This window comes from Crocodylus siamensis, chromosome 5 (genome assembly GCF_052110815.1).
Source record: "Crocodylus siamensis isolate JL-2025a chromosome 5, ASM5211081v1, whole genome shotgun sequence".
NCBI classification, from domain to species: domain Eukaryota; kingdom Metazoa; phylum Chordata; order Crocodylia; family Crocodylidae; genus Crocodylus; species Crocodylus siamensis.
The window spans coordinates 204,339,935-204,366,192 of record NC_143399.1 but is presented as its reverse complement, the minus strand read 5'-3'; the positions used below and the strand labels follow the sequence as shown (position 1 = coordinate 204,366,192).

The following is a 26,258-nucleotide window of genomic DNA, read 5'->3' as shown; positions in this document are numbered from 1 at the left end:
TGCCATCACAAAGGGCTGAGAGTAAAAGCCTAATGTGGTTACTCCTGGGATAGTTGCCTATCATAGAAAATGAGGCTTGGAAGGGACTTCAGGAGGTCACATCTAGTCCAGCCCACTGCTCTAGGCAGGATCATCCCCAACTACATCATCCCACTCAAGGCTTTGTCTACCTGGGTCTTAACTACCTCTCAGGATGGAGATTGCACCACTTGTCTGGGTAGCCTGGTCCCATGCTTTACTACCCCCCTAATGAGAAAGTTTTTCTTAATATCCAACCTCAACTTCCCTTGCTGCAGCTGGAGCCCATTGCTCCTTGTCTTGCCATCTGCCCCCATTGAGAACAGTCCAGCTCCATCCTCTTTGCCGCTCCCCTGCAGGGAGGTGAAGGCTGCTATTCAATCCTGCTGCAGTCAGCACAAGCGTTTCCTCAAGAACCCATCACCGCAGTTCATAAGGACGCAGAAATACAGCACGCTATCACATTGGTTTTATACACTAACCCGAGCTACACCGGTTTCTGGAGCAGGCATACAACCGCTTTCCTGAGGTAGTCTACTACAATGATCACTGCTACGACATCTCATAGCACACAGGGGAGCCAAAAGCAGCTCGTTTGCATGGCAGAAAATGGATGCATACATCTGCCCTGATACCTTATCATGTCACCTTCCTTCATATGAGGATGAAGCTGGCTAGAGCTGGGGAGATATCACCTGTATGGGGTCATATAGTTGAGGGGGTATCTTTACCCTGGGGTACAGTGCCTTCCACTGATATAGGTCTCCATGGGCATGTTTACACATTCATTTAAGTGCACCTAAATTTAAAGTGCATTAGCTTAATGTGCATTAAGTGGGTTGCAGGTGTCTACACATGCAGGCATTAAAGCGCATTAACACTGTGCATGGACTGACTTGGGGCTAAAGTTAGTCCTGGAGGTATCAAATTTGCAGGTCTCAAATTTAGGTGGAAATAGGCTGAATTCACCGTTTTAATGTGCATTATGGGTGTGCATGTATAGACCCATGTCCTTAAGGTCCATTAACTTAGGCTAATGTGCATTAAAGCACCATGTATAGATGATGTAGAGACAGATGGGGGGGGGACTGGTGATAGAGGCAGATCGACAGATAGGTATATATGTATGTAGGTATGTACAAAGGTAGGTGGATAGATGTATCCATCCAACCAAACCTAGGAACAATGCTGCATACTCATCAGTGCCATCCAGCAACATGTGATCTATCACATCCATACACCAGCCACCCTCTTGTAACCATCCTAAGGCTGTTCCTTTGCACTGGACTGAAATGCATCCATGGTCAGGACAGCAGGAAACCCCTGCGATGTCCCAGGTCAGTTCCCACTGGCAAAAGAGCTTGTGGCTTTGTTGTGTCTTTTCCCCCTTCAGCTCATTTGACTAGGATCAGTTATTGCAAAGCTATCAATGGTCTGGATTGTGAGAGTGTATTTAGGCCTGTGATGCTTGATGTAGCCTTAAGGTATAATGGCCCTGCCTCTCCTGAGGGATAAAGTCCCTGGACCCACATTGTGATCCCATCACAAAAAAACCCACACTCCTTTCTTGCAAGGCAGGTGGTACAATATGGTGTTAGGGGTGCAGGCATTCATTCTGTGGTAGCTGTTAAAAATGCCATTAGCCTTGCTGGAGTCTGCCCTATGCAAATACATTGTTTGCTTTAAAAGGCTGCAACTATAAAAGTAATGGGTGGGAAGCGGGGGAAGGAAATGGAACTAAAAAAGAAATCGATCAGCTGTGCCTGTTGGGAGCTATATCAGTTTTAAACCCTGAGAAGGATGAAGCTGCAACATTTCATTGGTGGATAATCAGAGGAATAGCAAGCAAATAGTCATAAATGCTTAAGATGGGATTTCAGAGTAGAAATCGCGGTGGGCTATTAGTTGCGGTATAAAAATGTGAGCACGCGCAAACTTTGCATTTATATTCCAGATAAATATATATATGGAGAGAGATGTGGATAGAAGAGGTGTAGAGGGATATACAAACAGATACATAGAGGAGGTGTATGAAGAGAGACAGACAGATAAAAAGACAGATAGTTAAGCATAGAGAGAGAGAGAGAGAGAGAGAGGGAGTGTACAATAATAGACAAATAGAAAGGGTGCATGATGATGATGATGATAGATAGCTAGCTAGCTAGATAGATAGATAGAAGTAGGTGCATAGTGGTAGGTAGATAGAGAGGGGGTATACATGGATATAAAGACAAACAAACGGTGTGCAAGATGATGGACAGACAGAGGGGGTGTACAGTGATAGACAAAAAGAAGGGTGTATGATGATGATAGATACATATATAGAGCAGGTACATTGTGATAGATAGATAGATAGATAGATGGGGTGTGCAGTCATAGAAAAATAGAAGGAGTGTATGATGGTGATGGATGGATGCATAGAAAGATAGACACACAGATAGAGGGGCTTTCAGTGATAGATAAATAGAAAGGAAGGATGATGATGATAATAGATAGATAGATAGGAGCAGGTACATGGTGGTAGGTAGACAGAGAGGGGGTACACATGGATATAAAGACAAAGAAATGGGCTGCAAGTTGATAGAGAGAGGGTGTGTATGGTGATAGACAAATAGAAGGGCTGTGTGATGATAAATAGGTAGATAAAGCAGGTGTATGGTGGTAGGTAGGTAGGTAGGTAGGTAGATAGAGGCGGTGTGCAGTAATAGAAAAATAGAAGGGGTGTATGATGATGATGGATGGATGGATAGAAAGAGAGACAGATTGAGGGGTGTTCAGTGATAGATAAATAGAAGGGGTGCATGATGTAGCTAGCTAGCAGGTGCAAGGTGGTAGGTAGGTAGGTAGATCAGGTGGGTAAATGGTGATAAGTAGGAAAGAAGGTAGGTAGACAGAATTATAACAGCCCAACTTTTCCGTAAGTAACTAATGACTTTGGCGGCTGAGTCTGAGGCACTTTCAAGGCGCCTGGTTCCCAGCACGTGGGTGCTCAGTCCTTCCAGGGCTTCAGACCCTTGTGAGGTGTCTCGAGTTAGGCCTGTCGCGCCATCAGTCACTTCCAAATCCCGCAGCCAAACTGGTCATAACTGCACCTTGGCCCCACTTCCCTGGGCCGGCTCTCTAAAAGCCCCTCGCCCGCTGACATCCAGGGTAGAAACCACGGCACTTAGGAGCAGGCTGCACGACGGCACAGCCCCAGGAAACACAAGTCAGATTAGCTGGAGAGACCCGCTGGCAGGGCCTGGCTGCTTTGCACTGCTCGGGTGATGCGAAGCAGCTGTCCGCTCCCTTCAGCCAGTCCAACAACTGTCTTGCATTACCGAAGCGGAGCATAGCAGCTGGAGCCGACTGGGAATCGGCCCCGTCGCCTGCCCCCCAGAACATCTCCTAGAAAGACGGCGCACAAAAGCGCGGCAGCTCCAGGCCGCAAAGGAAAACTGCGCTGAACAGAAGCCAAGTGCGGAGAATGTAATTACACAGTTAAACTCAGAGGCCACTGACAGCTCCGTAACAAAGGGAGCGCGATCTTGCCGGAGGCAAATTGCTTTGGTCCTGCTGGAGGACGGGAAGATCTGTTGACAGCTCAGATGTCTTTTTTTAGAGAGGAGACTGCAGGAATCAGCCGGGTAAATAATGACACTCGTTACCTCCATGGCGCTCTTTTCATCCTAGAGAGCTTCCCAATTACAGACGCATGTAGGAAGTGCCCTAATGCATCACACCATTAAATCAGCCGGGCCCCTTTTAAAGCCTCTAAGACAGCAGTTCGCAACCTTTTTAGACTCCAGGCACCCCTCATTAGATGAAAGGCGCCTCGTGGAAAATGCCAGCTCTTAGCTTCCACTTGGTTTTTGACTGCAGAAAAATGCGAGAGCAATTCATCCGTAGCAAAGCACTCAGAAAGACCACAACAGGGCAGCGGGGTTTTAGCACTCTGGATTCCTATGTGAAAACGCTGGGTTAATCCGGGTTATTGCGTGGTACCCTATGCCAGCCTTGAAAGCATCTCATCTCATGGCACCCACGATGCTGCAGCGCCCAGGGTGAGACTCATTGCTCTAAGATCTTATAGCAAACTCATCGCCCCGGTATGTAAGGATATGTCTGCAGGGTGGTTCTCTAAAAAATAGCAGTGCTGGCTCTGACCATGCGGATACACTGTCATCTCACTATCTTGGGTCTTGCAGCCAGTATAGCTCTGTCACTACAGTGCCAGGCCTGGGCTCATGAGCTAATAAATCATTAACATCATCTGACGTGTCTATATTGGTGGGTGCATGGTGCTGCACGGATGTATCTTGAGGTGCCTTCCAGTAGCACATCTGAAAATATCTGGATCGGGCTGCTTGTTCTGTCCCTGTGTCCCTACTGGGATAAGCATGTGCAGCGGGGTGCCTTATGGCAGACTATAATCAGTGGTAGCCTTAGGGTTGTTGGGGCCCCGGGCAAGAGAGTCATTCGAGGCCCCTTAGAGGCTTAATTTTGCTCACCTATAAGCAAGATGTACACCTTGCTGGGGTCGTCTGACCCCAGGACTCTTTCCTGCCATGGCAGGGGGTCGGACTCGATGATCTGCTCAGGTCCCTTCTGACCCTAGAAACTATGAAACTATCAAGTCGGACATTTTCGATTTCAATTTCTCTTTGCGCTGTCCATGAAACTTATTCATAAGTTGAAGAAAGAGCAAAGTTTTTAATAACTTCACCTCCCCCCCCCCCAAAAAAAAATTGTTGCAAAATTTTGGGGCCCCCCAAAAGTTTTAGCACTCCAAAAGTGTGGGACCCTGGGTGGTCGCTCAGTCTGCTCTCCCCTAAGGCCACTACTGCAATAATGCTTTGTTAATATATGTCTTGGGAAGGCAAATCCAAGCAAAGTCCATGCACTTGGGGTAGAAATAGAGGTGTGTGAGAGGGGGGTGCCCAGCTGAGGGGCTAAAATGGCCCATTTGAGGGGTGGTGGTGAGGACTGGGGTAAGTGGCTGGGCTTTCCCAGCCCCAGGGCTATACTGTGAACATGTACCAACATTCATGAGATGGGGACCCCCTTGGTGAACTGGGTTCACCTAATTTCAGTCTAAACAGAGATAGTGCACACCATTTGGGGGGCAATTTATACCCTAGGCACACCTGTGCGGTCGCACACTTAAATGGACTTTGCCCTAAGTGTACGCACCGTGAGAGTGTTTTAATACAAATGGCAAACTTTGTAGCCCAAAGACCCATGGACGGAGACGAATAGCAAGAACATGAGGCTCTTGGTGCTTTGTTCACGTATGAGGAAGCACAACACGTCGCTGCAGATCCTCAAGCAAAATTAGGGCCCTGCGGCGCTCGGTGCTGTACAAACACATCAGGAGTGACACTCCCCAGCTTTGCAAACTTACATGCGAAGTAGAAAAGCTCAGGGAAGGTCAGGAAGGGAAAAAAGAGACAGTGGGTGGGGAAAGCGAGTCACGTTATGGCACACAGCATGGTGATGAATAGAAGTTGTATCTCCCTGCTCACAGTCCTGAGCATTATTCCCCGTCCGCAGGATCCCTTTATGCTTTGCACTGCTTCATATCCTGGCACTGCTGCTCCTCTCGCACAGGGATTTTGTTCTTTCCACCAAGCGGCCGGCAGCTCAGCAGCTTGAGTGAGATTCGTCAGCTCAGCAATCCAGCTGAAAAGGACCTCAAACCCTTCCCCCTTTTTGCCCACTTTCCTCTTTCTCCAGCCCTCGTGCTGTATAACACTCATGCATCCGACCAGGGAGATCATCCAGATTATGTTGAATCATAAAAAACGAGGGTTGAAGGGATCTCAGGAGGTCACATCTAGTCCAACCCCTGCCCCAAGCAGGACCAGCCCCAGCTACATCATCCCAGCCAAGGCTTTGTCTAGTTGGGTCTTAAACACCTCCAAGGTTGGAGACTGCACCACCTCTCTGGGGAGCCTGTCCCAGTGCTTCACCACCCTCCTCGTGAGAAAGTTTTTCTTAATCAGGACACTAATCTTGTCCAGACCGAGGCTATAAGCTGGCCTCACCACTAAATTGAACTCCTTTCAACTGAACTAACCTGATTGTTTGGCCCCTTTAGACAGCAAACAATATGTACAGCACCCAGCACAAAGGCACCCTGCACTTGGTCTGAGCTTTAAGGGGTTACTCTAATGCCTTTGAAAGGCCGTGCGGATCACAAACCCTCTGCAGACGGCAGTGAGTGGTTGTGGAGATATTCACAGGAGTAAGGGCTCCTCAGCGTGAGTAAAAGGGCTCATAATCTGGCCCTGTCACTGCAAGGTCCTTGGGGCAGGGATTTTGTTGACCAGCTCTCCCTGGTCCTAAGCACTTGATCTCTTTAACTCGTTTACAGCTGAAGAAGATGAGAGGAAGGAGATGAAAGGTGCGATATATCTCCAAATCTGCAAGTTGTATGCCATGGCAGCAGGGAAAAGGTCTCTTAGCCCAGCTGTTGGCATCACTGCCTGGAAACATTAATTGAAAGTGTTGATGAAAGCTGGGATTCCTTCAAGAACATCCTACCAGATGACCCAAGTCCACAAACACGTTAAAAAGTTATGCCGGGCCTAAAGCCATTCTAGTTAGAGAGAGATGGGGCAGTGATGATGAATCATATTGGAAATGATACATAATGAATGGCAAAAAACAGGGGAAGTAAATGGAATAGGATACAGATTGCAAACTCAAAAATGTAGGCAGCTGATAAGGGAAGCTAAAGGAATTACAGACGTATTAATGGCGTTGGGCACTGATGGCATGCGGGTTTCTACTGTTTGCTGCCTGTGGCATCTGGATACAGCTCAGCCTCCTAAACACCAGACTGCTTTTGTCTAATTTACCGAGCTCAGCTACTCTGGCAATTCAGCCTGAGACAAATTCCCTGGAGCGCTAGTGTACAAGGAAGGAGAGAGCTCGTCTCTCCTGAGGCGGCCTGCACCAAACCCCCGTAGAAATGGCAGTGGATGCCCAAAAGGCGTTTGTGCCCAAAAGCTTGCGATTAAAGATTTTTTTTTTTTTTGCAAAAATCTACTTGGTCTAATAAAAGATGCCACCTCTATCACCCCTAAACCATGCACAGCCTCTCCGTGAATCTAGGCACAGCTGAGACCAGACCTCACGGGGCGTGCAAAGGACTGGGGTCTTCCCATGTTTATTGCAAGCCGCTGGGATGCAGGCGCCTAACTCCCAGAGGCCTCTTTTAGAGGCCCAGGGAGCTAGTCCAGATCTCCAGGAAAGCAGCAAGCAGCACGGCCTGGCTCGCAGGGACCGAGCGCCAGAGGGGAGGGGCCTGCCTCCTTCTACTTCCCAGCGTCATAGGAATGCCATTGATTCCCTTCCCCACCTTCCTGCCTGGCCCCCTGTGCTCCCGGTCCAGCCCCCTCCTCTCTGTTTGGTGTCATTCATTGCTCTGGTTCCCATCCCCGGCCTGTTTGCCAGCTATTTTGGGAAGCCGGCCCCTGCCTGCTGCGGAGGCGCGAGAAAGGACGGCAGTGATGCAGCCGCAGGCCTGGGCATCCCGAGACACAACCCGAGGAGTTTGGGCTGCTCTTACGTGCATCCCATCAGCTGTTCCTTCCCCCGCACCCCACTCCCCCAGCTCCTGGAAAGAGGCAGATCAGGACTATGCATGAGATCAGGACAATGTGCTACTTCATGCCTCAAACCACAGGTATCTCGCCCTGTCACAAGACCCGTCGCATGCATTCATGTCCTGGTTTGCAGGCTCTCTCAACACGGCTTGCAGAGCCGGCGCTGTCGGATGCAGACCCTACCCCACATCTCTCCTCCCCGGGGAGACGTATCCCAAAGGGGCTGGGCTGAGCCAGCGGCGGGGAAAGAGGAACGGTGCGTCGGGGGCTGCCGCCGCAACAAGGCGACCACTGTGTGCAGGGCGCGTGAGACCTGCAGCGTGCTGCTGAGGGAGAGCCAGGATGACGTTGTCTGGCTGGGGTGTTGGGAGAGGATGAGGAAGAGCTGCAGAGATGCTGAGGGTCCCACGGGCTCCAGGCCGCCGCAGTGGTGCGATGCACCTGGTTGGGTGCATCGGCCCGGCACAGGGAAGGGACACCGGGTGTGCACCTCTTCGGCTGGTCCCTGCCATGCTCATTTACACTACTGGGCTCCATCCTGCCTTGCTCCAAGCCAGGGGCCTGAGGGCCAGCCCCCGGCACAGCCCTACGTAGCACAGATCTCAGCTCTGCGTGCTGGGGACCCCGCGAGCTGAAAGAGACTCCAGCCCTCTAGACCTGGGGGCTGCCACCTCTCCTACGCTCTGGGGATAGGCAATGCAATGTTACCCCTATTCCTCTGGATATAAACCACCCTTCCCTGGATGCACCCACCTTTTCTGACTCTCAGTTTAAGCAGGAGGAAAAGAAATACCAATTAAAGACCCATTTGCAGGGATGGAGCTCTACGGTGCGTCTCGCAGGGGGCTATTTTTGGCTTGTGTTTTCATTCAGATTTAAGAAGCAGGCCACATTTCAGAGACGCCTTTGGCTTCCATGCTTCATGTCTCTTAAACGCAGCCTGCTTCTCAAATCTAAGCGAAAGCACAACCCCCTCCTAGATGCACCATAGAGCTCTGGCCCTGTAAATCGGGGGCTTTTATTCAAAGGATTAGGGGACCCAGACTAGTCAACAGGCAGAGAGGGCTAGCTGGGCTGCCTACAAGCCAAGGCTTGGGTGTCAGGAGCTGTACATCTCATCCTGGGCCCTGTCATGGATTTGCTGCTTGGCCTGGTGACTCTCAAGCGGGGGTCTCCGGAGGGGTACAGGGCAGGGGAGGGGAGCGCAGCTTCCCCTGGCACCACATCCCTTTGCCGTGAGCATGTCTGGGTGGCTGGCAACTACCCCTCCTCTTGGTCTGGGTCAGCAAGCGCCTCCCCCCATGGCCTTGCTCCATGAGCTGAGGCCAGTGCCAGCCTGCGGCCACAGAAAACCAGGCACTGCGGGCTCTCCATCCATCCTCGGAGGTGTTTAAGACCCGGGTAGACAAAGCCCTGGCTGGGATGATGTAGTTGGGGCTGGTCCTGCTTGGAGCAGGGGGCTGGACTAGATGTGACCTCCTGAGCTCCCTTCCAGCCTCATTGTCTGTGATTCTGTGATTGAATCCCAGCTCCCCATGCATGTGACTTCAGGGGTCAAATGCCAGCTATGGACCGTGGATAAGGAAGATGTCGATGCAAGGCCCCGGCAGGCTGCACCCAAGGGCTGTGTGTGGCAGGGAGAGGCTGGAAGCCCCCCTGCATTGGCATGCCTTTGCTGTGCACTGAGAAGCCAAAGTTATCAGCTTTCCTACTACACCCAGCACTTGCTCCTAGCCTAAGTGAGCTACAGAAGATCGGGAGCTTGGGGGGATTTCTGCCTTGCTTTGCTTCTCCCCTTTGCATCCAGGCACTGAATGAAGAACAAACACTGCAGACACCCAGTCCACCGGCCAGACCCCTCGGGCTTGCAGCATGTACGGGGACACATGAGGCACTGTGCATAATTTCAGCTTCCCTTTAAAAAGAGAGGTCGGTGTCCAAGGCCGGGGGCTGTGAAGCAAACCCTCCGGCAGTGCATGCCGGGATCTGCAGGACACCCGGCACAATGGCTCTGAGCGGTGCCAACTCCTGAACTCTGCTGCTTATCCGTGTTCACTCTGGACCCTAATGAAGACACTAGAGCATGTGCACAGACTGGTTCATGGACCTGTTTAGCAGACAGAGCCGGGGGGAGGAAGGGGCAATGTTTTGGCCTAAAGGCAACTAGGACTTGAAATGTTGGGTGATGAACAGGGAAAGCAGGAAGAGGAGGACAGGCTGCAGACAGCAGAGAAGGGGAGCAGCTTTTCCTGGCAGGAGATGCCCAGTGACGCTAAACACAGACAGCCTGTTGAGGGCTGGGGTTGTCGGCAGAGCCTGATGCAAAGTGGAGCTGGGCACTTCACTGTCTTTGGCTTATTAACGACCCCATCCTAAGGGTTGCGCTCTCTCAAAGCCCCCTTCTCCACTGGGACTCTGATGGGAGTCTTGGCATGGCTGAAATGGAAAGAGGAGCCATATCTTACACCCTTAGCCCGCAGGAATCCGCTGACCCCTTTGCTATCCAGGAGCTCGATCCCCTCACAACAGCTGGATCCCCAAACTGAAGACCCCTGCTGTCCTGTGGGACATGGATATGGGCAGCTGGCCACAGCCCGGGGTGCAAAGCAGGACAAGAGAGGCACATAGAGAGCTGGGATGGGGGCAGCGGGTGCAGGAAGCAGCAGCTGATGACTTTGGCTGTGCCCGCAGGGGCAGAAGCTCAAAGTTAATGCCCGGGGTGGAGGGGGAGTTACAATCCAGCTGCCCTCCGCCCGACACAGGGGTGGCCTGAACACATGGCACGAGGCTGGACGGGAGCCAGACATTTGTTTGTGCCTGGACTTGGCCGCGGCACTGCTTATGTGACAGTTCCTGGCACCCTTATCTGCCCCGAGCTCCGGGAAACGCTGATTCAGTCGATCCCACCCTGCCCCAGAGGACTCGCCCTCATCGACTCCTGCGGAGCTGTTGACAAACAAGCGGCAGAGCGGGGCCCAACGAGGCGAGCTGCAGCCGAGGACACGTCCCCTGAAGCCCGAGCGGTGTAAATCAGGAGTGGCGAAGCCAGCAGGCCCGATTCTCTGCAAAGCCGGCCACTTCGCACGGACGCACGGCGCAAGGGGGCTGGCGAGGCTGTAAACTCCAGCAGCTGGCTTGCACCGGGGGCACCGGGGCAATGCGATGCATGGCTACTGCTGTGGCACTTAAAGACAGACCCGAGCCTCCCAGCCCTTGCCTGGCGCTGGAAAACCTCCTGCATGGCTTGCTACCCGGGCTACATCTCGACTGGGGGGAGGAGAGTGGTCAAGATGCCACAAAGAAGTGATCCCCAAAACAGTCGATTTTGTCAGTGCCCAGGAGCAGATTAGCATCAGAAGCAAATCTCTGGACCCCGTCACCCGGTGCAAGGAGGACCGGGCACCCCGAGGTCCTGCAAGCCTCTCCTGCCCACGAGCTAACCAAAGCCTTGCCGAATCCAGCCGGGCGGCCTCCCCCTTCCTTTCCCTTCCTTTCAGTGGAGTTGCACTGGTTTACGCCAGCTGAGGATCTGCCCTCCCCTGCCCCGGAGCTTTGTGGTTTCTGTGATGAGGTGAGGTCAAATCACAGGGAAAATATGATCTGAGGGACAAGAAGAATGAAAAGCAAACACACTTAACGGTGGGGCCCGGGGACGAGCCGGGGAAGAAACACCCTCGTGACTGCCAGCGAAGGCAGGAAAGGGCCGATACCGTGCGGCGGAGTCATCCAAGGAGATGCCGAGGGAGTATGCAGACCACGACCAAGGGTGACTCAGGGCAGGAGGAACAGCTCGTCCTGCCGGGCCAAACCCCAAAACCATCCTCCAGATGAATAAACAACGAGGAAAGGCCTCGCAGCCCACCCAGCGCAGTGGGGAGGTTTCTCCCGAGGGCATGCGGCGTATCTCTGATCGGAACGGGAGGCCGATATGGGTTGCAATCGCTCGGGGAGAGGGAACAGGCCCGTGAAACCGGGAATATGAGCCACGGCCGGCCGGATTCGCCTCCCACATCCATTGCTGCCTGCAAGTACGCATGGCGCTAACGGTGGCTGCGGGGAGAGAAAGCAGTTCTTCCTTTTCCAAAGGGAGGACCCTGCTTGGGAGCATTGGCAGCTCCTGGCCGCTGGCTGCGTGACCTGCGAGGGAGCATCAGGACTGGAGACTCAGGTATCCCGCGGCCGCGAGCAGGAGCGAGGTGCTGCAATGCAGGCCCAGACGACCTGGTGGCACCAAGGTTTGCAAGACGACTGTGCAGGGTCTTGGGACCGAGGTCCTCCGAGCCTCATAACCGCGAGCTAACCCAAGCCTTGCCTAGCTCAGCCCAGGTCCACGCAACACGAGCTGTCACGATGTGATGTTTTGTCACCCTCCAGGAGTTGCGACCTATGCTGGGTGAGGACGAGGATGACTAGCCCACTAACATCACTAAACCACACCAGTTTCCATAGCCAAGAGTGACACCACGTAGCCATCTCTGACCCTCCCCGGCTCAAAAAACCAGGGGCCGAACCTGCTGCAGACCTAATGATGCGAGCTAAAACAGAGGTGTCTTGCTCTGGACCCGGGTTTAGTCCCCATGAATGATCCCCCCCAGAGGCATCGTTGAACTCTCTTTCTGCACAGAAATGGGTTCAGCGGCGCATTCAAAACCACGCAGGAAACTCAGGGCCGAGCTGAAATCGGCCTCCAAGGTGCAAAACCTAGAAGACAACAGAGTTTGGCAGAGTTTGAAGCAAACCTTCGAAAAATCAGTTTTCCAGCTGCAAAGAGGCCAGGTAGGCTGATAGCCCTCGATAAGTGAGCCACGTGGAAGACCGAGGCTGCGTTCACCGGGTTCTCCAAGCTCTTATCTCTCCCCTTCCCCTGCTGCCTGTTTTTATGGCTCTCAAATTGCCATCTCTGAAATAGATACGCTATGTAATGTCGCTTTATCGATCTGGCTCTTGCAGCACTTCTGCGATAAACCAGACGTTTCTTTCCAGCTCAAATGCGCAACGTGGCCTGATTTTCCACAGCGGGGATCTCAAAGCCTCAGCTAATGACGGGCGGTTGCATCAGGAAACGAGCGGGTATCAAGTGGGGCAGCAGAGGTTTGTAGCAAAGACGAGGCAGGGTGCGGGGAACGAATCCAACACCCGCTCTTCCCGTGGCTTCGAGTTGCATGGCAGGGGTTGACACAGGAAAGAGCAGGGCTTGGACTAGAGGTCACCTCCTGAGGGCCCTTCCAACTTGACTTCCCTAAGATGTCTCAGACCGGGAGGCTCTAACACGCTTTATATTGCTACTGCCCAGTGGAAGAAAATGGGGAAAGGGCCAGCAAATGGTTTCGGTGCAGGTATTAGCAATGCTCCCACAGCAGACAGGGACCCAGCAGAGAAAGGCCACGGTAGGTGGAAACGGGCGTAGCAGGAGGTCCTGCATGCTTTCCAACAAGCTCAGAAAACTGAAGAGGCTTCAGCTTTTGCAAAGTACTTCAAAGGAGCGCATGCCAGGCCTCAGTGGGCGCCGGGTGTGGATAGCATGGAGTAACTGGCCCTGGATTTCACTCTGTGCTGAGCAGGGCAAACACACAACTCGTTCTCCCGAGATAATGCTATTATAATACGAGGCTGCAAGGGGGTGAGGGAGACAGTTTGCACTTTGCAAAGAGCTACCCCAAGCTAGCAAGCATACTTCAGGTTTACTTGCCCCAGGTAGTCAAGTTAGCCCATGTTTTCCAAGGGGTAACTTTATCCTGGGTTTACTGCGGAGTAGGTCTGCGCCTCGCGTATTTTACCACGGGGTAAAATCAACTGGCTGGGAGTAAGTGCTTCGCATGTCTTCATTACAGTGCAGAGACCGGCCAACCTGGAATCCGGCTCCCGGCTCCCTTCCCACTGAAAAGTGGAGACCAGGGGCTTTGGGTTGGGCCTTATCCTGTCCAGTTTTCCCAGTGTTCACACCAGGATCCTCACTGGGACAGTTCCATCTTGTAGCACACAGATTGGGGCTCTGATCACCTGCCTGGGTATCCTCAGGGCTAGCCCTAGTTTCATTAATTTCCCATTATAACCCTTTGTAGATCCATGGAGACAGGATTTTTGGCTGCTTTGGAGGAAGTGAATGAAACCTCGGCAGTACGCGCTGCAGGTTCAAGATCATTATACCCATTCTACAGGCAAAGAAGAGAGCAGTGAGGTACAGGTTAAATTGGGGAGTCCAGATCCTACAGCCTGTGAGATGGATCTGGCCCACCATGCAGTGTTATCTGGCCCAAGAAGCCAGGATATTGGCAGCCGGGCTGGAAACACGGGGCTGGGTCCGAAGCCTGGAGTCAGCAAGGGGAGGGCACCTGGGTGGGGAGTGTGAGGCCAGGCCATTAGCACTAGTAAGGGGAAAATCAACCCTACCTTCAGTGAGCTGCTGTGATTTGTCTTGCTACTCCTAAAGGTTGCTGGCCCCTAGGTTAAATGACATGCCTGAGGGTACCATGTAAGTCAGTGGCGGAGACAGAAACAGCCTCCCAGTTTCTCAATGCAAATGCTCAGTTAGGTTTCTGGACATACCAACCACCTCTGCTTCCCTCGGTGCCCATGGGGAGCAGTTTTGCTTCCCAGAATACTCCCTCTCTCTGTTCCTTACAAGCCATCCCGATCCCACGTGCAACCAGCTGATCTCTCTCGACGCGCGGCCCAGCATGAGGCCCAGCGGAGGCAGCTTCCCTGCCCACCTCTGGGGCTTCCCAGTGATGCTGTGGAGGTTGACGCCGTTCCTCAAAAGTGCAGCAGAAAACAAGCATGCATAAGTATCTTATTTAAATAAACCTTGACGGGGGCGTGTGGAAGCGATAACATCAAGGAACCCAGATTAGTCACACTCTTGGGACACCCATGTGAAAAACCCTCCCAGCCCGATAACTGCCCTGCTTCTTGCTGACACAGGCATGGATATCTTCACCAAGGGTTTTACAAGCCCTGCATTTTCTAGACTTTTTTTTTTCAGACGGCACAGCTCACCTCCGGGAGGACTCGTTATCTGGCGGGCTACCGGCACAATAGAAAGCCTGTTAAAAATAGAGTGCTCTTTGGACTCGCATGCTGCTGGCTTTGCACTTCCACCAGCTGGAAAGGGGGAAGGAGGGAGATCGGCTTCTTAACAGTTGATGCCTCTCCGAGCCAGAAAGGGGGCACAGGAGTCATACATGTCACGAGCCGTGGCTGTACTCAGCCTAGTCTCTGCAGCCGGCGGGGCTTAAGGCAGCTCGAATGGATCAAGCCCTGAATAGGAGGCCTGGAGGAAAGGCGACTCCTCTTGGCATTGCTATGGATCTGCTGTGTGATCTTCGTGACTCCGCTTCCCCATCTGGGTTCAAAGACCCTGACCTGCCTCTGTCGGCTAGGCACGTAGGCTGGGCGAGGGAGCCAGGGAGTTGCCTAGCTGGGAGAAGGAACACCATGCTATAATCTCCTTTATGACTGAGTTTTGCAGCATAGCTTGATCTGGGTTTGCTGCAGTCAGTGAAGGAGACCAGCCCACAGCTGGGAGGAGAGGAGCTGGGCTGCGGGGAGCTGCATGTGGGGCCAGGAGCAGCATATAGCACGTGGGGAGAACAGCCTGCCTGCACAGCGTGGTTGCAACTGGGGAGGTCTGTGGCTTATGGGGCATGAACCCCCCCTCCCTCAGCTGCCCAGAAGTCAGACAGCCGTGATGGTGGGTCAATACTCACGGGAAAGCTTGCAAGTGTGAAGGTAAATGAGCTTGTGAGCGTGCATCGGTCCAGCTGGCGCAAAGCAGCATGGCTTCATTGGAGCGTCTCTGGTTCACACCAAAAGAGGCGCTGGCACGAGTGGGTGCGTTACAAAGGAGAGAGAAGCTGAAGCCCAGATGTACATTGAAGGCCACACGGCAGGCAGATGCTGCAACGTGAGCTGCGAGTTGGCACCGGGTTTGCACAACCTGCTCGCAGTTTCGAATAGTGACCTCTCACCTCCCCTGCCATTCAGCCCTGGGCCTGTGGCTGCAAACCTGGACTGCCACCGCCCAAGAAACACGGGTGTGACCCTGCCCTGTGCTTCGTTTTACCAGGAACACAGTTAAATGCAGGAGAGAGATGCAAAACAACATGCTGCAGCCTAGGCTTGGGGCTGGCCATCATAAAATTGCAGGAAAGTCAGGCTGGAAGGGACCCCGTGAGGTCTAATCCAGCTCCCTGCTCCAGGCAGGAGCATCCCTGCTCAAACCATCCCAACCACATGTCCATCCAACCCACTCTTGGAAACTTCCAGGGATGGAGACTCCAGAACCCCTCTCGGCAGCTTGTTGCAACGCTCGACCACCCTCATAGTCATGTCAGCCACAGACCTGGCTCTTATTGCGCTTGGCACTGTACAAACCGATGTCCCAAAGGCTGGCTCTGCCCTCCAGGGATTAGCTTAACTCAGTCTCTTACCAGGAAGTCACCTGGTCCTAAGGGCTTTAGGAGTGTACAAGGCCTGGCTTTTCAAAAGGGGCTTGTGATTTGTTGTTGTGCGAGACTTTGAAAAAGACCTGGATTTCAGCACCCCCTGGGGATTTCACCTGGCAAAAACCAGACCCCTCAAAAATCAAAGACCCTGCAGGTTGAATATTAATTTTTGTTGTTTCGCTCAGCAACCCCGTCATAGCTACACCCCCAAGGTGATCGGTGTTGAGGGCCAAATAGCTCTGAGGGCAAAATGCAGGCTGGGGCTCTCATCATTTGTATATGCCAGTCAACCATCTACCACCCCATCCTCCCTCGTCCCCATGTGATATAAACTTTCTCATCATAGGCCAGCCTCCATGCAGTGGTCCCTGTGCATCGCCCAAGATGGGCCAAGGTCCCCCCCCAGATGCAGCTGCCCTTCAATGACCGCTCCAGTCTTTCGCTTTTCTAGTCCTTCCATGGGTGCACCCATAGAAATCTCATATTTATTATCCTCCCTCTCTAAGAGCTAGCTTAAGGTCTCCGAGATCATAGCCCGAGGCATCCAAATTGCTGAACGCAAGTGGTGCAATCCAATCAAGCTGAGACTGGAGTCTGTCTCTCCCGTGTGCAGCATGTCTAATAAACCTCAGAGAGGTCCTGATGAATTCCTTACTTGCCCTAATAAATGTATATTGCTCTATAAAGAACATTTTTTTGGCAAAAATCTTGTTGGTCTCATAAAAGATATCACCTCTGCCCACGAGCCCTGATTGCTTATTGCTCTATAATTCATTTCTCTTAGCTTCCTAGTATTTCTTGCTAGTGCCACAGTAATGCAAATTAACCTCAGACACGTATAGGAGTCACCGGCACCATAATCCCACTTATACTGGGATTTAAAAACATGTCCGCATGTCCCCCGGCACAGAAGCAGCCCACCCAAAACACAGACTCCTGCTCCGCTCTCTTTTGATCTCATCCGTGCCAGCGGGTCAGCGAGGGTCAGCGAGGTCAGAGTTCGAAAGGCTGCAGTCCTGGGGGGGGAAGACGAAACTGCAGAGTCCACCCAGCGGATAAACACCCGAAGGGCCTCTCTGCCTCTTCTCTCCCACCGGTGTAAATCAGGTGTCAAGCCAACACGGCGGTGCTGCCAGAGGACGGCCGTACAAGCGAGAGGATCCTAAAATATGCCAGGAGGAGAAATGGCACGTGAAGCCAGGCTGCCCGATGCATTCTCGGCTCCAGGGCAAGCTCTGAGACTCAAACCCTGGTTTACTGGAAATCGCTGGGAGGGTCGTCCCTGATCTGAGCGGGACCGGGGTGCTGCCGGCAGAGGGTGGAAGAGCCGGCTGCATTCGCTGTGCCTGGTCTTGCACGTCACGCAAGTGCGCTCTGAAAACCTACAGATTTGGGCTCAAGGGGCGAGACTCAGAACGGGCCCCAGGAAACTGGCTGAGCGATCGAGTGGTTTTGAAAGAAACCCCCCTGCTTTTGGGGGCTCTTTCATTCGTGGTCTTGCTCCCCCGGCCTAAGAGTCTCCGCAACTACACTGCTCTTTGGGCAAGCCTTTCTGGAAAGGAAAGCAAAGATTTGCAACATCAAAATCCCACACGTCTCGCTATGCCAATCTGGAGATGTCCCAGGCAGCAGCTGCCTGTCTTTCAGCCCTGTGTTTTGCGCTTGGCCTAGCAGGGCCTCCAGCTCTGATTGATTATTGGTGAGCACAGCTGCAGCAAGCTCAGCAACACTGATCGGTCGGGTACCCCCAGCTACCTGAGGCTGCGGGCCACTTCTATAAGGAGAGAAAAAAAATGACATAAAAAATAACCTCCGTAAAGAGAGAAAAAAATGACATAAAATAACCTCCGTAAAGACAGAAAAAACGACAGCAACCCCCTATCCGTTCCCCTTTGGGTCAGCTCAAACATACTTCCAAGTAACTCTCCCTCACGCACTCTCTCCAACAATTGACACCTTATCCCATCTCCTCTTCTCCCACTAAGGAAGGCCGCACGCTAGTGCAAACATAGCAAGATCAGGTCAGCTTTGCAGCTCACTACTTCTTGGCTCGTTTGGGACGAGTCTTACCCAGCATTACTTTCACACCGAGGCTTGTTTGCTTTCTGTCTTCTTGGCGGTATAATATTTATAGTTCGGGGAGATCTGCTAATCCCCCAGTACAATAACAAAAAATGTTATACGGGGCGGGTGGATCAGCAGGCTTCCGGGTGCAAAGAAAGGATGTGTCGGGCGGTCTTCTCCGCCAGGTTGAATGAAGTTAGACAGCTCCCCGGATTTGTGGGATATTGCTACAGATTTCGGGGGGGTTCCCCCCCACCCCGCTGAGACAGGCCATGATCATCTCTCCCACCCTGCTTTAATTTTAATCAGCCCATTTAAAGCCTTGCAAACTTTTCCCCATGTCATCAAGACATTCTGCTTGCTTGAACATCGACTAGATAAAAATATTAGGAAAATTAGGATATTAGGGTAACATTTTCTCCTGAGGAGGGTGGTGAAGCACTGGAACGGGTCACTCAGAGAGGTGGTGGGGTCTCCGAGCTTGGAGGTTTTTAAGACCTGGCTACACAAAGCCCTGGCTGGGATGATGTAGTCAGGGCTGGTCTTGCTTGGAGCAGGGGTCTCGACTAGATGTGAGCTCCCTTCCAAACCTAACTTTCTAATTATTCTAAAAAACAGCACTTTCATCTCCTTTCTATACACTGACTTCTGGCTGGTTCATCTATCAACAGCCAGATCCTTAGCGTGATACCCATCAAAACACCGCTGTCGAGGGCATAGCAGTGCCAATTCACATCAGGGTGAGAACCTGCCGCCGAATCTTTTGCAAACTAGGAGGCAATATTACAGCGAAAATCAGAAGAACAAGACAGATCCTGTTCTGCCCTGGGTATCCGCTGAACCGGCAGCTTGCTGCTGTTTGCACGGTGCCTAGCAAAAGCCAACGGCAGAAGAGGCGCAGAGGATCTCCGGTTGTGACTGCGGTGCTGCCAGTTGGGAACATTATCGGGTCGGCTCCTCGAGAGGTGTAAACCGGCCCGGGCACTGGAGCAACCTCGGTTTATGCCACTGAGGATCCGTCTCTGTTAATGCTGGCCTCGAAGCAGAGCTCATCTGCAACAGGAGCCACGGCAAGAGATTATAAATACAGAAGGCAGCGCAGAGGCGTTGCACAGAGCATCTGTTCCCGTGATAGCGCTCAAGGCTGCCGGGTTAGGAGGAAACAGCTGAAAAGAAATGAAATTCCTGGATGCTTTTGGTTGAGGCCTTTGAGCTTTTCAACCCCCTTTGAGATCATAATTTAGTGCCTGGGAGTCTTGACACCGCTCAGCTTTTAGGGTGACAGGTCTAGCGCAGACCCCAACCCGCAGGGCTTGCCAGCTCACACCAGGACAACTGTGAAGCTGCCCCAACAAGTCGGCCCGGTTGCAGCCTACCCCTGCTTTCATCTGAGCGCGAATGGTAAGATTGGGGGTGATGCCACTAAAACCTGTGGGATTCCTCCCATTTCGATGGGTGGAAACCGGTTCTGATTTTTGCACGGGTGCAACCTCGCCGGGCCGTGACACCTGAGCCACAGGGGCAAGAAGGTGGCCGGCAGAAGCGAGAGGTGCGTATGGAAAGGAAGGACACCTCTCTCTTCCCACCTCTCTGCGCTTCACGCTGCACAAGGGGGTTTATATATTGCACTGCAGCAAAGGCTGAAACAGCCCACACGAGCGCACTGCAAAAGCTGAGGCAGCGATGGTTTAGGCAGGCTCTGGAGGGCGTAACGTGCCCCGTGCTTTCCACCCTTGCTCTCTCCGGACGGTTGTCTACAGGGGCTGGTAGCGATGTGAACGTGCCCATGCTCTGATCTCAGCCCCGGGCCATAAACCCAAAGCAATCCAGCCGTGGAAGCGAGCAAGATTTTAGGCTAGTCCTTTCCCCCTCTCAAGAAGCACAGCTGCAAAGCCCAAGCAGGTTCATTTAGCCCGGTGGCTCGCCACCTTTTTAAAGACTCAAAGCCCCTCGGGAATGCCAGCTTTTAGCCGTCACTCCTTTCTGGAGAATGGAAAAAAATGCCAGAGTGAGTCTTACGTGGCAAAGGACTGACAAAAGCCGCAACAGGGCAGCAGGGTTGGGACACTCTGGTTTCCTATTTGGAAGCTCTGGGTTTATCTTTTGGGGGTGTTGGTTGTAGCCGTGTTGGTCTAAGGACATAGGCAGACAAGGTTTGTTGGGTAAATGTGATATCTTTTATTAGACCCACTAAGTAGTTGGAAAAAACAAGTGTTCTTGGCAAGCTTCTGGGTGCAAACACCCTGAAGAAGGGTGTTTGCACCCAAAAGCTTGCAAGGAACAATTTTTCCAACTACTTAGTGGGTCTAATAAGAAGGGTAAAGTTGGTCTAATAAGAAGTTGGTCTAATAAGAAACACCTGAAGAAGGCTGTTTGTGCCCTAAAGCTTGCAAAGAACAATTTTTTTTTCAACTACTTAGTGGGTGTAATAAAAGTTATATCGCATTTCCCCAAAGAACCGGGGTTTATCTCATGAATCGTGTATAGGTGTCTGTGCTTCTAGCAGCGCGGCGCCCTGCAAAGGCTATCACGGCACCCCACAGCACTCTGGTTGCGAATTGCTGGTTTAGCCCATTGCCTTTCACAAGTCAGTCAGCTGCCTGGGGGGGCTTTTAGTTCAGACTTTAAGAAGGGAGTGCCTGTTTGCTCTGCATGGACCTTAAAGATCACCAGCCACATTCAGCGCAGTATGGTCTGCTGCAAATAGCTCTTGTCTGCACACCCTCTGCTGTTACGCGGCGGGGCTGTTGCTCACCACCCCAGAAGTGAACGCATTGTAAGAACAGGCTGCCAAATACATTGGGATCCTGCTGTATCTATCCAGCTACCTTCAGAGGCTCTGCTATGGGGTTTGAGCAGTGCCACACGCTCTCTACCGGGGCACTGCCGTGCATGGGGGGTACTTTTCGTGTGCAAAGTGGGAAGGTTAGAAAGCAGGATCCTGACCCAGCTCCAGTTTGGCTGCATACTGCAGGTTGCAATGCAGCAGTGTGACAAATGCTTTAACTTTCAGGATCATGCCCCTCTCTTTCCTCCTCAGCAAAAGCCGAAGCCGTGGGGAATTTCACCAGATGTGAACAGTTTGCAAGCCCGTTGACAACCTTACTGACCGTTCCTGGCAGATCAATCACTTTTCGACACCCTTCTCTAGGAAGGGACTATAGAAATGACCCCTAATAGCCTAGTAGAAGTGTACTTCACTGCCAGGGATTCTGCTGCCTAATTAAAATGAACGGTGTTACATGGGCACAACCTTACCATACCCCAGGGCTGAATCAGTACCTCTGGGTGCAAATGCGACTGCACTGGGCAATGAGCAGCCCCCTGCAAGCAATTCCTTTGCTTTCGCTGGTCTTACTCCTGCTCCAAACACGACCCAAGTCATCCTTTCCCCGAGCCCTGAAGTCACTCACAGTGCGATGCATGTATCTGAGCAGCCCTCCCCTGCTGCGAAGCAAATCCCAGAGATTAGGATGTGCAGTTGTCCATTTGCTGAGATTTTTACTGGCTCCGCGAATAATCTGCAGGTGAAATGTCCATTTCAAGGACGTGGCAACTGAGATAGCCTATCCGTGCATGTTGCCCGTGGTCCCACAGATGTTCCCTGTGCTTTGTGCTAGTAGCAGGGACCCGCCGTGGAAAGGGGAGACTGGAAGCAAGGAAGTGGGTAGGACTGTGCATCCTCCCTTATCTATCCTTGCTGCTGGTATTTGGGGAATTCAGCCTGAACAATCACAGGGCACCAACATCCCACCAACACCCATTGAAGTTGATGGGGATTTTGCCACTGACTCCGAGAAGCAGGTCCAAGCAGCGGGGCGATAGCAGGTGCTGCATATTCAACTGCAGCATACTATCATCCAAAGGGGTCTGGATGTCACAGAGGGTGCTGATTTGGGCGCAGCTAGATGCTGGGCCAGAGGGGTTGGGAAGAAACATCCTTAGCCATTGCTACTGCAAACTCCCCCCCACCCCCCGCACCAGCACATCTCCTGGAGCGGACCCTGCTTTTTCTAGCGTACCCCCGATACGACACCAGAGAAGTCTGCCCATAGCCGGAACATCTGGGTGGGGGCGAGTTTTATAGACTGCTCTTTCTCCGTGTCTAACAAGGAGCCTTTTAACTGACAACACCCTGCCACATGTCCTAAAGCTGGAGTGCTGCGTGATTTCGCATTTCCCCAAACAACAGACCCATCCCCGACACGCACAAAACTCAGCAGGAACTTTGCTAGAGTGGAGATGGGGAGATCCTGGGACCTTCCCCCCCCAATCTCATGCTTGACGTCTGAAGCAGATCCCTATCCTGAACAGTGACCGTCCCAACTACCGTTCACGCGTGTGCAGCCTCAGGGACGCGCTGTGACCCCCGCAACGGCGGAGTGGGAAAGAAAGGAAGATGCTCGTACAGGAGCACAAGGCAGGGTGGGCTCCTAGGAGGCTTAGGCACAAGTCACCCCAGGCTGCAGAGCTGGGACCTAAATCCCACTTGGGAAGACAACTGCGTCCGCGGTGCCTAAGAGCATCTCACGCCTCGGAAATCTCCCTGCGTACCTACATCCCCATGCACACACAGCCGGAGCTAGTAAAGAGTTAATACTACTTTCATTCTCCGGAGCGTAAACGGTATGCTATCCATGCGCTGACGCTGTGAACTGCACAGCGGATCCGGCACGCTACTGTACGGAGCCTGCCAGAGCCCGGAGCAAGGGTTTGCTGAAATTCAGCTCCAATTTGAGTCTGTTAAGATTCAGATCCTCATCCTGGATGGCGAGGCACAAAACCATGGCCTCTGTTAACGGGACAACTTTGGCTAGGGACTGGAGCGGGGCTAGCCCGGAGAATACTTCCAATACCTGGGTTATAAATGTTCTCTCTGTTTTTTGGGGCTGGGAGGGGGAAAAAAACAACCCAACAAAACACAAAAAAACTAATGCCAAAAGCTTCGGGAAAATCCAGACATTTTCGTTTCATCTCCCAGCGCAGAAGCGGCCAGGCTCCACCGCGAGACACACAACATCAGGCTGAAAAACCCAGCGCTCTGAATCTCCGGGCAGTAAATTACTCATCGAGGAAAGCGCCACGAAACAATTGCTCAAGAAGGAGAAGGGGGAAGAGAGAAGGAGAGCGTTTCAGGCACTTACCAGCGCGTAGACAGAACTTAGCACGGAGCAGCAGAGGATCAAACCCAGGCTGTGATAAACCAGATATGATCCCATAGCCAAGACGCTTAGGGCAGCATCCAAGAAGCTCTCTGGGCAGCTGGGAGGAGGAGAGAAAGCTTCTTGCAGGGATCCGGGCTTGGAGAGGAGTCCTCCTTCCCCCGCGACCCCTTCAGAGGTCTGGCCGGATGGCTCTCAGCCCGAGAGGCAAATGACAAGCCAGCCCAGTCCTCCTCTTCGCCTTCTCATTGCTGAGCACCTCCAGCCGCTTCATGCATGTAGGCAACGAGTCCATGTGAAAAGGAGCAGGCTTGTGTGTGTGTGTGCATCTGTGTCAGAGCGGAGAAATCACATCCATATGTCAAAACTGCTATTCTGTTTCCTTTTTATGAGGCAGTGGGAAGTTCAAATCATTTCTTTGTCGAATGCAAACACACATAGAGAGAGAGAGGGAGAAATGGGAGGGGTGGGGGGGGAGTTGTAAGGGGTGGGGGAAAGGTTTTAACCACTGCTTTATTTTTAGATCCAGTAATTTTATCTTTTAAGGTTTCACAGGGAGGGGGGCGGGAAAAAAAAAGTCCCCCCCCCTTTTTTTCCCCTCTCCCCCTTCAAAGCAAACAAATCACAAGTTTTCTTTTTTAAAAAAAAAGCCCGAAGTTGGAACTATTTTCACCGAGCAATTACGTTTGTGCAAGGAGGGGTGCTGTTGGCTCGGGCTTCTCTATTGCTTCTATATTTCAGTGCACAGCGGCTCCACAATAGGTTTATTCTGCCTGCCTTCTCCAGCTTGCAGCCGGCTCTCCTTGGGAGCAAGATGGATTTTTTCTCTCTCTCTCTCTGCCTCGCTCCCCCCTGTCTGTCTCAAAGGATCTGCAGTTTCAAAAAGCCAATTGAGGAGGGCATGGAAGCGCGGGGCTGAATTTTGCTTTCTTAAAGAGTTGACTTGAGATGTTGCCCTAAAAAAAAACCCACCCCCCCCTCCTTTTTTTTTTTTTTACTGACTGCAGGACATTTTCCGACCTCCTCGCCTTGCCATCTGCAGAAATGCACCCTCTCTCCTGCACACACACACACACGGTTCTTGTGCTGTCCCAGGAAGAATAAGCACCCAGATCCTGTAAGTAAAAAGAAAAGTTGCTGATTCTCACTCGGGCTCGCTGCTGCTGCTGCTTTAGCTCCGCTTAGCAAGAGGAAAATGCTGACAGCCTGTTTACTTCCACCCCGAGCAGAGAGAGGGCATTACCAAAAAATTGCTATGGCACTTTTGGTGGGGGGGATCTCTCCCAGTTATTCCCTCTGTGGAGCTGCCTCCCTCCAGCATCTACCCTGCAGCTTCAAGCCGCCCCCCCAAAAAGGCAAGCACGCTGTTTTTGCAAGCAGCCACCTCTCTATTTGTGAGCTAAGACCATCCCCCTCTAACCATTCCCCCCTGCTCCCAGGATAAAATTTACCAGCCTGCTATTTCCAAGACAGGATCCTTACTCCAGTTTCATTCATAAAGTTTCAAGGAGAAGAAAAAAAAGAATCAACACAACTCTCCCCCCCCGCCACCCCGTGACACACACTTTTTTTTGGCAACGGCGATAGTTTTTGTTTAAGCCAAAAGGGCTCACCAGGCATCCATTGATCAGATCCGTGTTTTCCAGGGGGACTGGAGTAGGGAGCTTAGCTAATCCCTGCTGAAATCATTTGCCAGGGATTGCTTTATTCTGGCACAAAGGGTGGATTTCTGCTTATTATTATTATTATTATTTAAAAGGAGCTTTTGGAGCCTCTATCAAGGTCTTTGTAGAGTAGATGGGGGGGCGCGGGGCGGGGGGGGGAAGCAGCCTGAAGTTTTCTCTGGGTGGACCTCTGGCCACTTCTCTTTTTTATTTCTCTGAGTGAAAAATCTGTAAGGTTGGCTTGCTTCTTTTTTTTTTCACAACCCCCTTTGGCTGTGAATGGGTGCCTTCAGCTGATTTTATGAAAAGGGGCTCTTTCCAAGGCTAAGGTAGAGAGGGCTTCCTGTAAGAGAGAGGGAAGGAGGGAGGGAGGGGGAAAAAAAGTTCAAAAAAAAAAAAAAAAGTTCAGCTCTGGATGCAACCTCTTCCTCCCCGCTCGGCCTCTCAGCCAGTCTGAGAGGCTCTCAGTGAATGCCTGTAGTTTTAGAGCAGGGAGGCAGGTATAAAAATCAGCATGGCCAGGACCCCATTGGCTGGCCATCGCCGCCATGTGACCCTCAGGCAGGGAACCACAGGGTTAGCTGTCCACACCTCCCACCCCACCCCACCCCCTTAGCCTGTCCACCCCCCTTCCCACCCCCTCTTCCCTCCCTTCTCCGACCTTCCCACTCCTGAAGGAGGGAGCTGGGTGCCTTCGCAGGCTCTGGCTGCTGGCTTCAGCGGCTACACATGTCTCCACTTAGGCCGCGGGTCTGGTTGCAACCCTTCTGGGAGAGGGATGGGATGGGGGCGAGGGCGAAGACGGGGTCCCGGCTACAGGCGACGTCGAGCGCGCGCGCAAATCCAGCCTCGACCCCGGCCTGGGAGAGACATTCCTGGGACAGCTGTGCAGGGCAGAAACGGGGCGGATTAAACAAATATGCGTGCTGGAGCTTGATGCCCTGGCGGAGAAAACCGCTGCAGCCTGAGGGGCCTGGCTCGCTCCGGAGGGGAGAAGCTGGCCCCGGCTTAAATGCTCCGGGCTCCCCCCACCCGCCGCCCCCCGGGAAAGCGATAGCGGCTTTGTGGCTAGCCTGCCAAGCCGGAGCTTGTGGCGCTGGACTTCTCCTCTGTGTGTTTGCTCACATATTTTGGACGGCGGGGCCTTGCTCCGTGCCCGCCTTGGCGCGGGGAGACAAACAAACAGGGGGGCATCCACCCGCGGCTCCTTTGCGGGGAGGGTCGCTCCGCTCGGGCCCTGTGGGGCCCCGGGGAATTTAATGATTAAAGACGGTGCCGCTTCGGCAGTTCCCCCGCCTCTGTGCTAACCGTTCC

At 52.6% G+C, this 26,258-nt stretch overlaps 1 protein-coding gene across 2 annotated transcripts in view; it reads right to left on the bottom strand.

Moving 5' to 3' along the window:
* The window catches only part of PTH1R (parathyroid hormone 1 receptor), a 146,278-nt gene extending 122,556 nt beyond the window's left edge, over positions 1 to 23,722 (bottom strand). For both annotated transcript variants that reach the window (XR_016442410.1, XM_090047971.1), the window contains exon 1: positions 23,263 to 23,722. Coding sequence is in view for 1 of the 2 variants with exons in the window: in XM_090047971.1 (XP_089904097.1) it covers positions 23,263 to 23,337 (75 nt within the window). In the remaining variant the exon portion in view is untranslated. The remainder of the gene's footprint in view (positions 1 to 23,262) is intronic.
* Between the last annotated feature and the right edge of the window lie 2,536 nt (positions 23,723 to 26,258).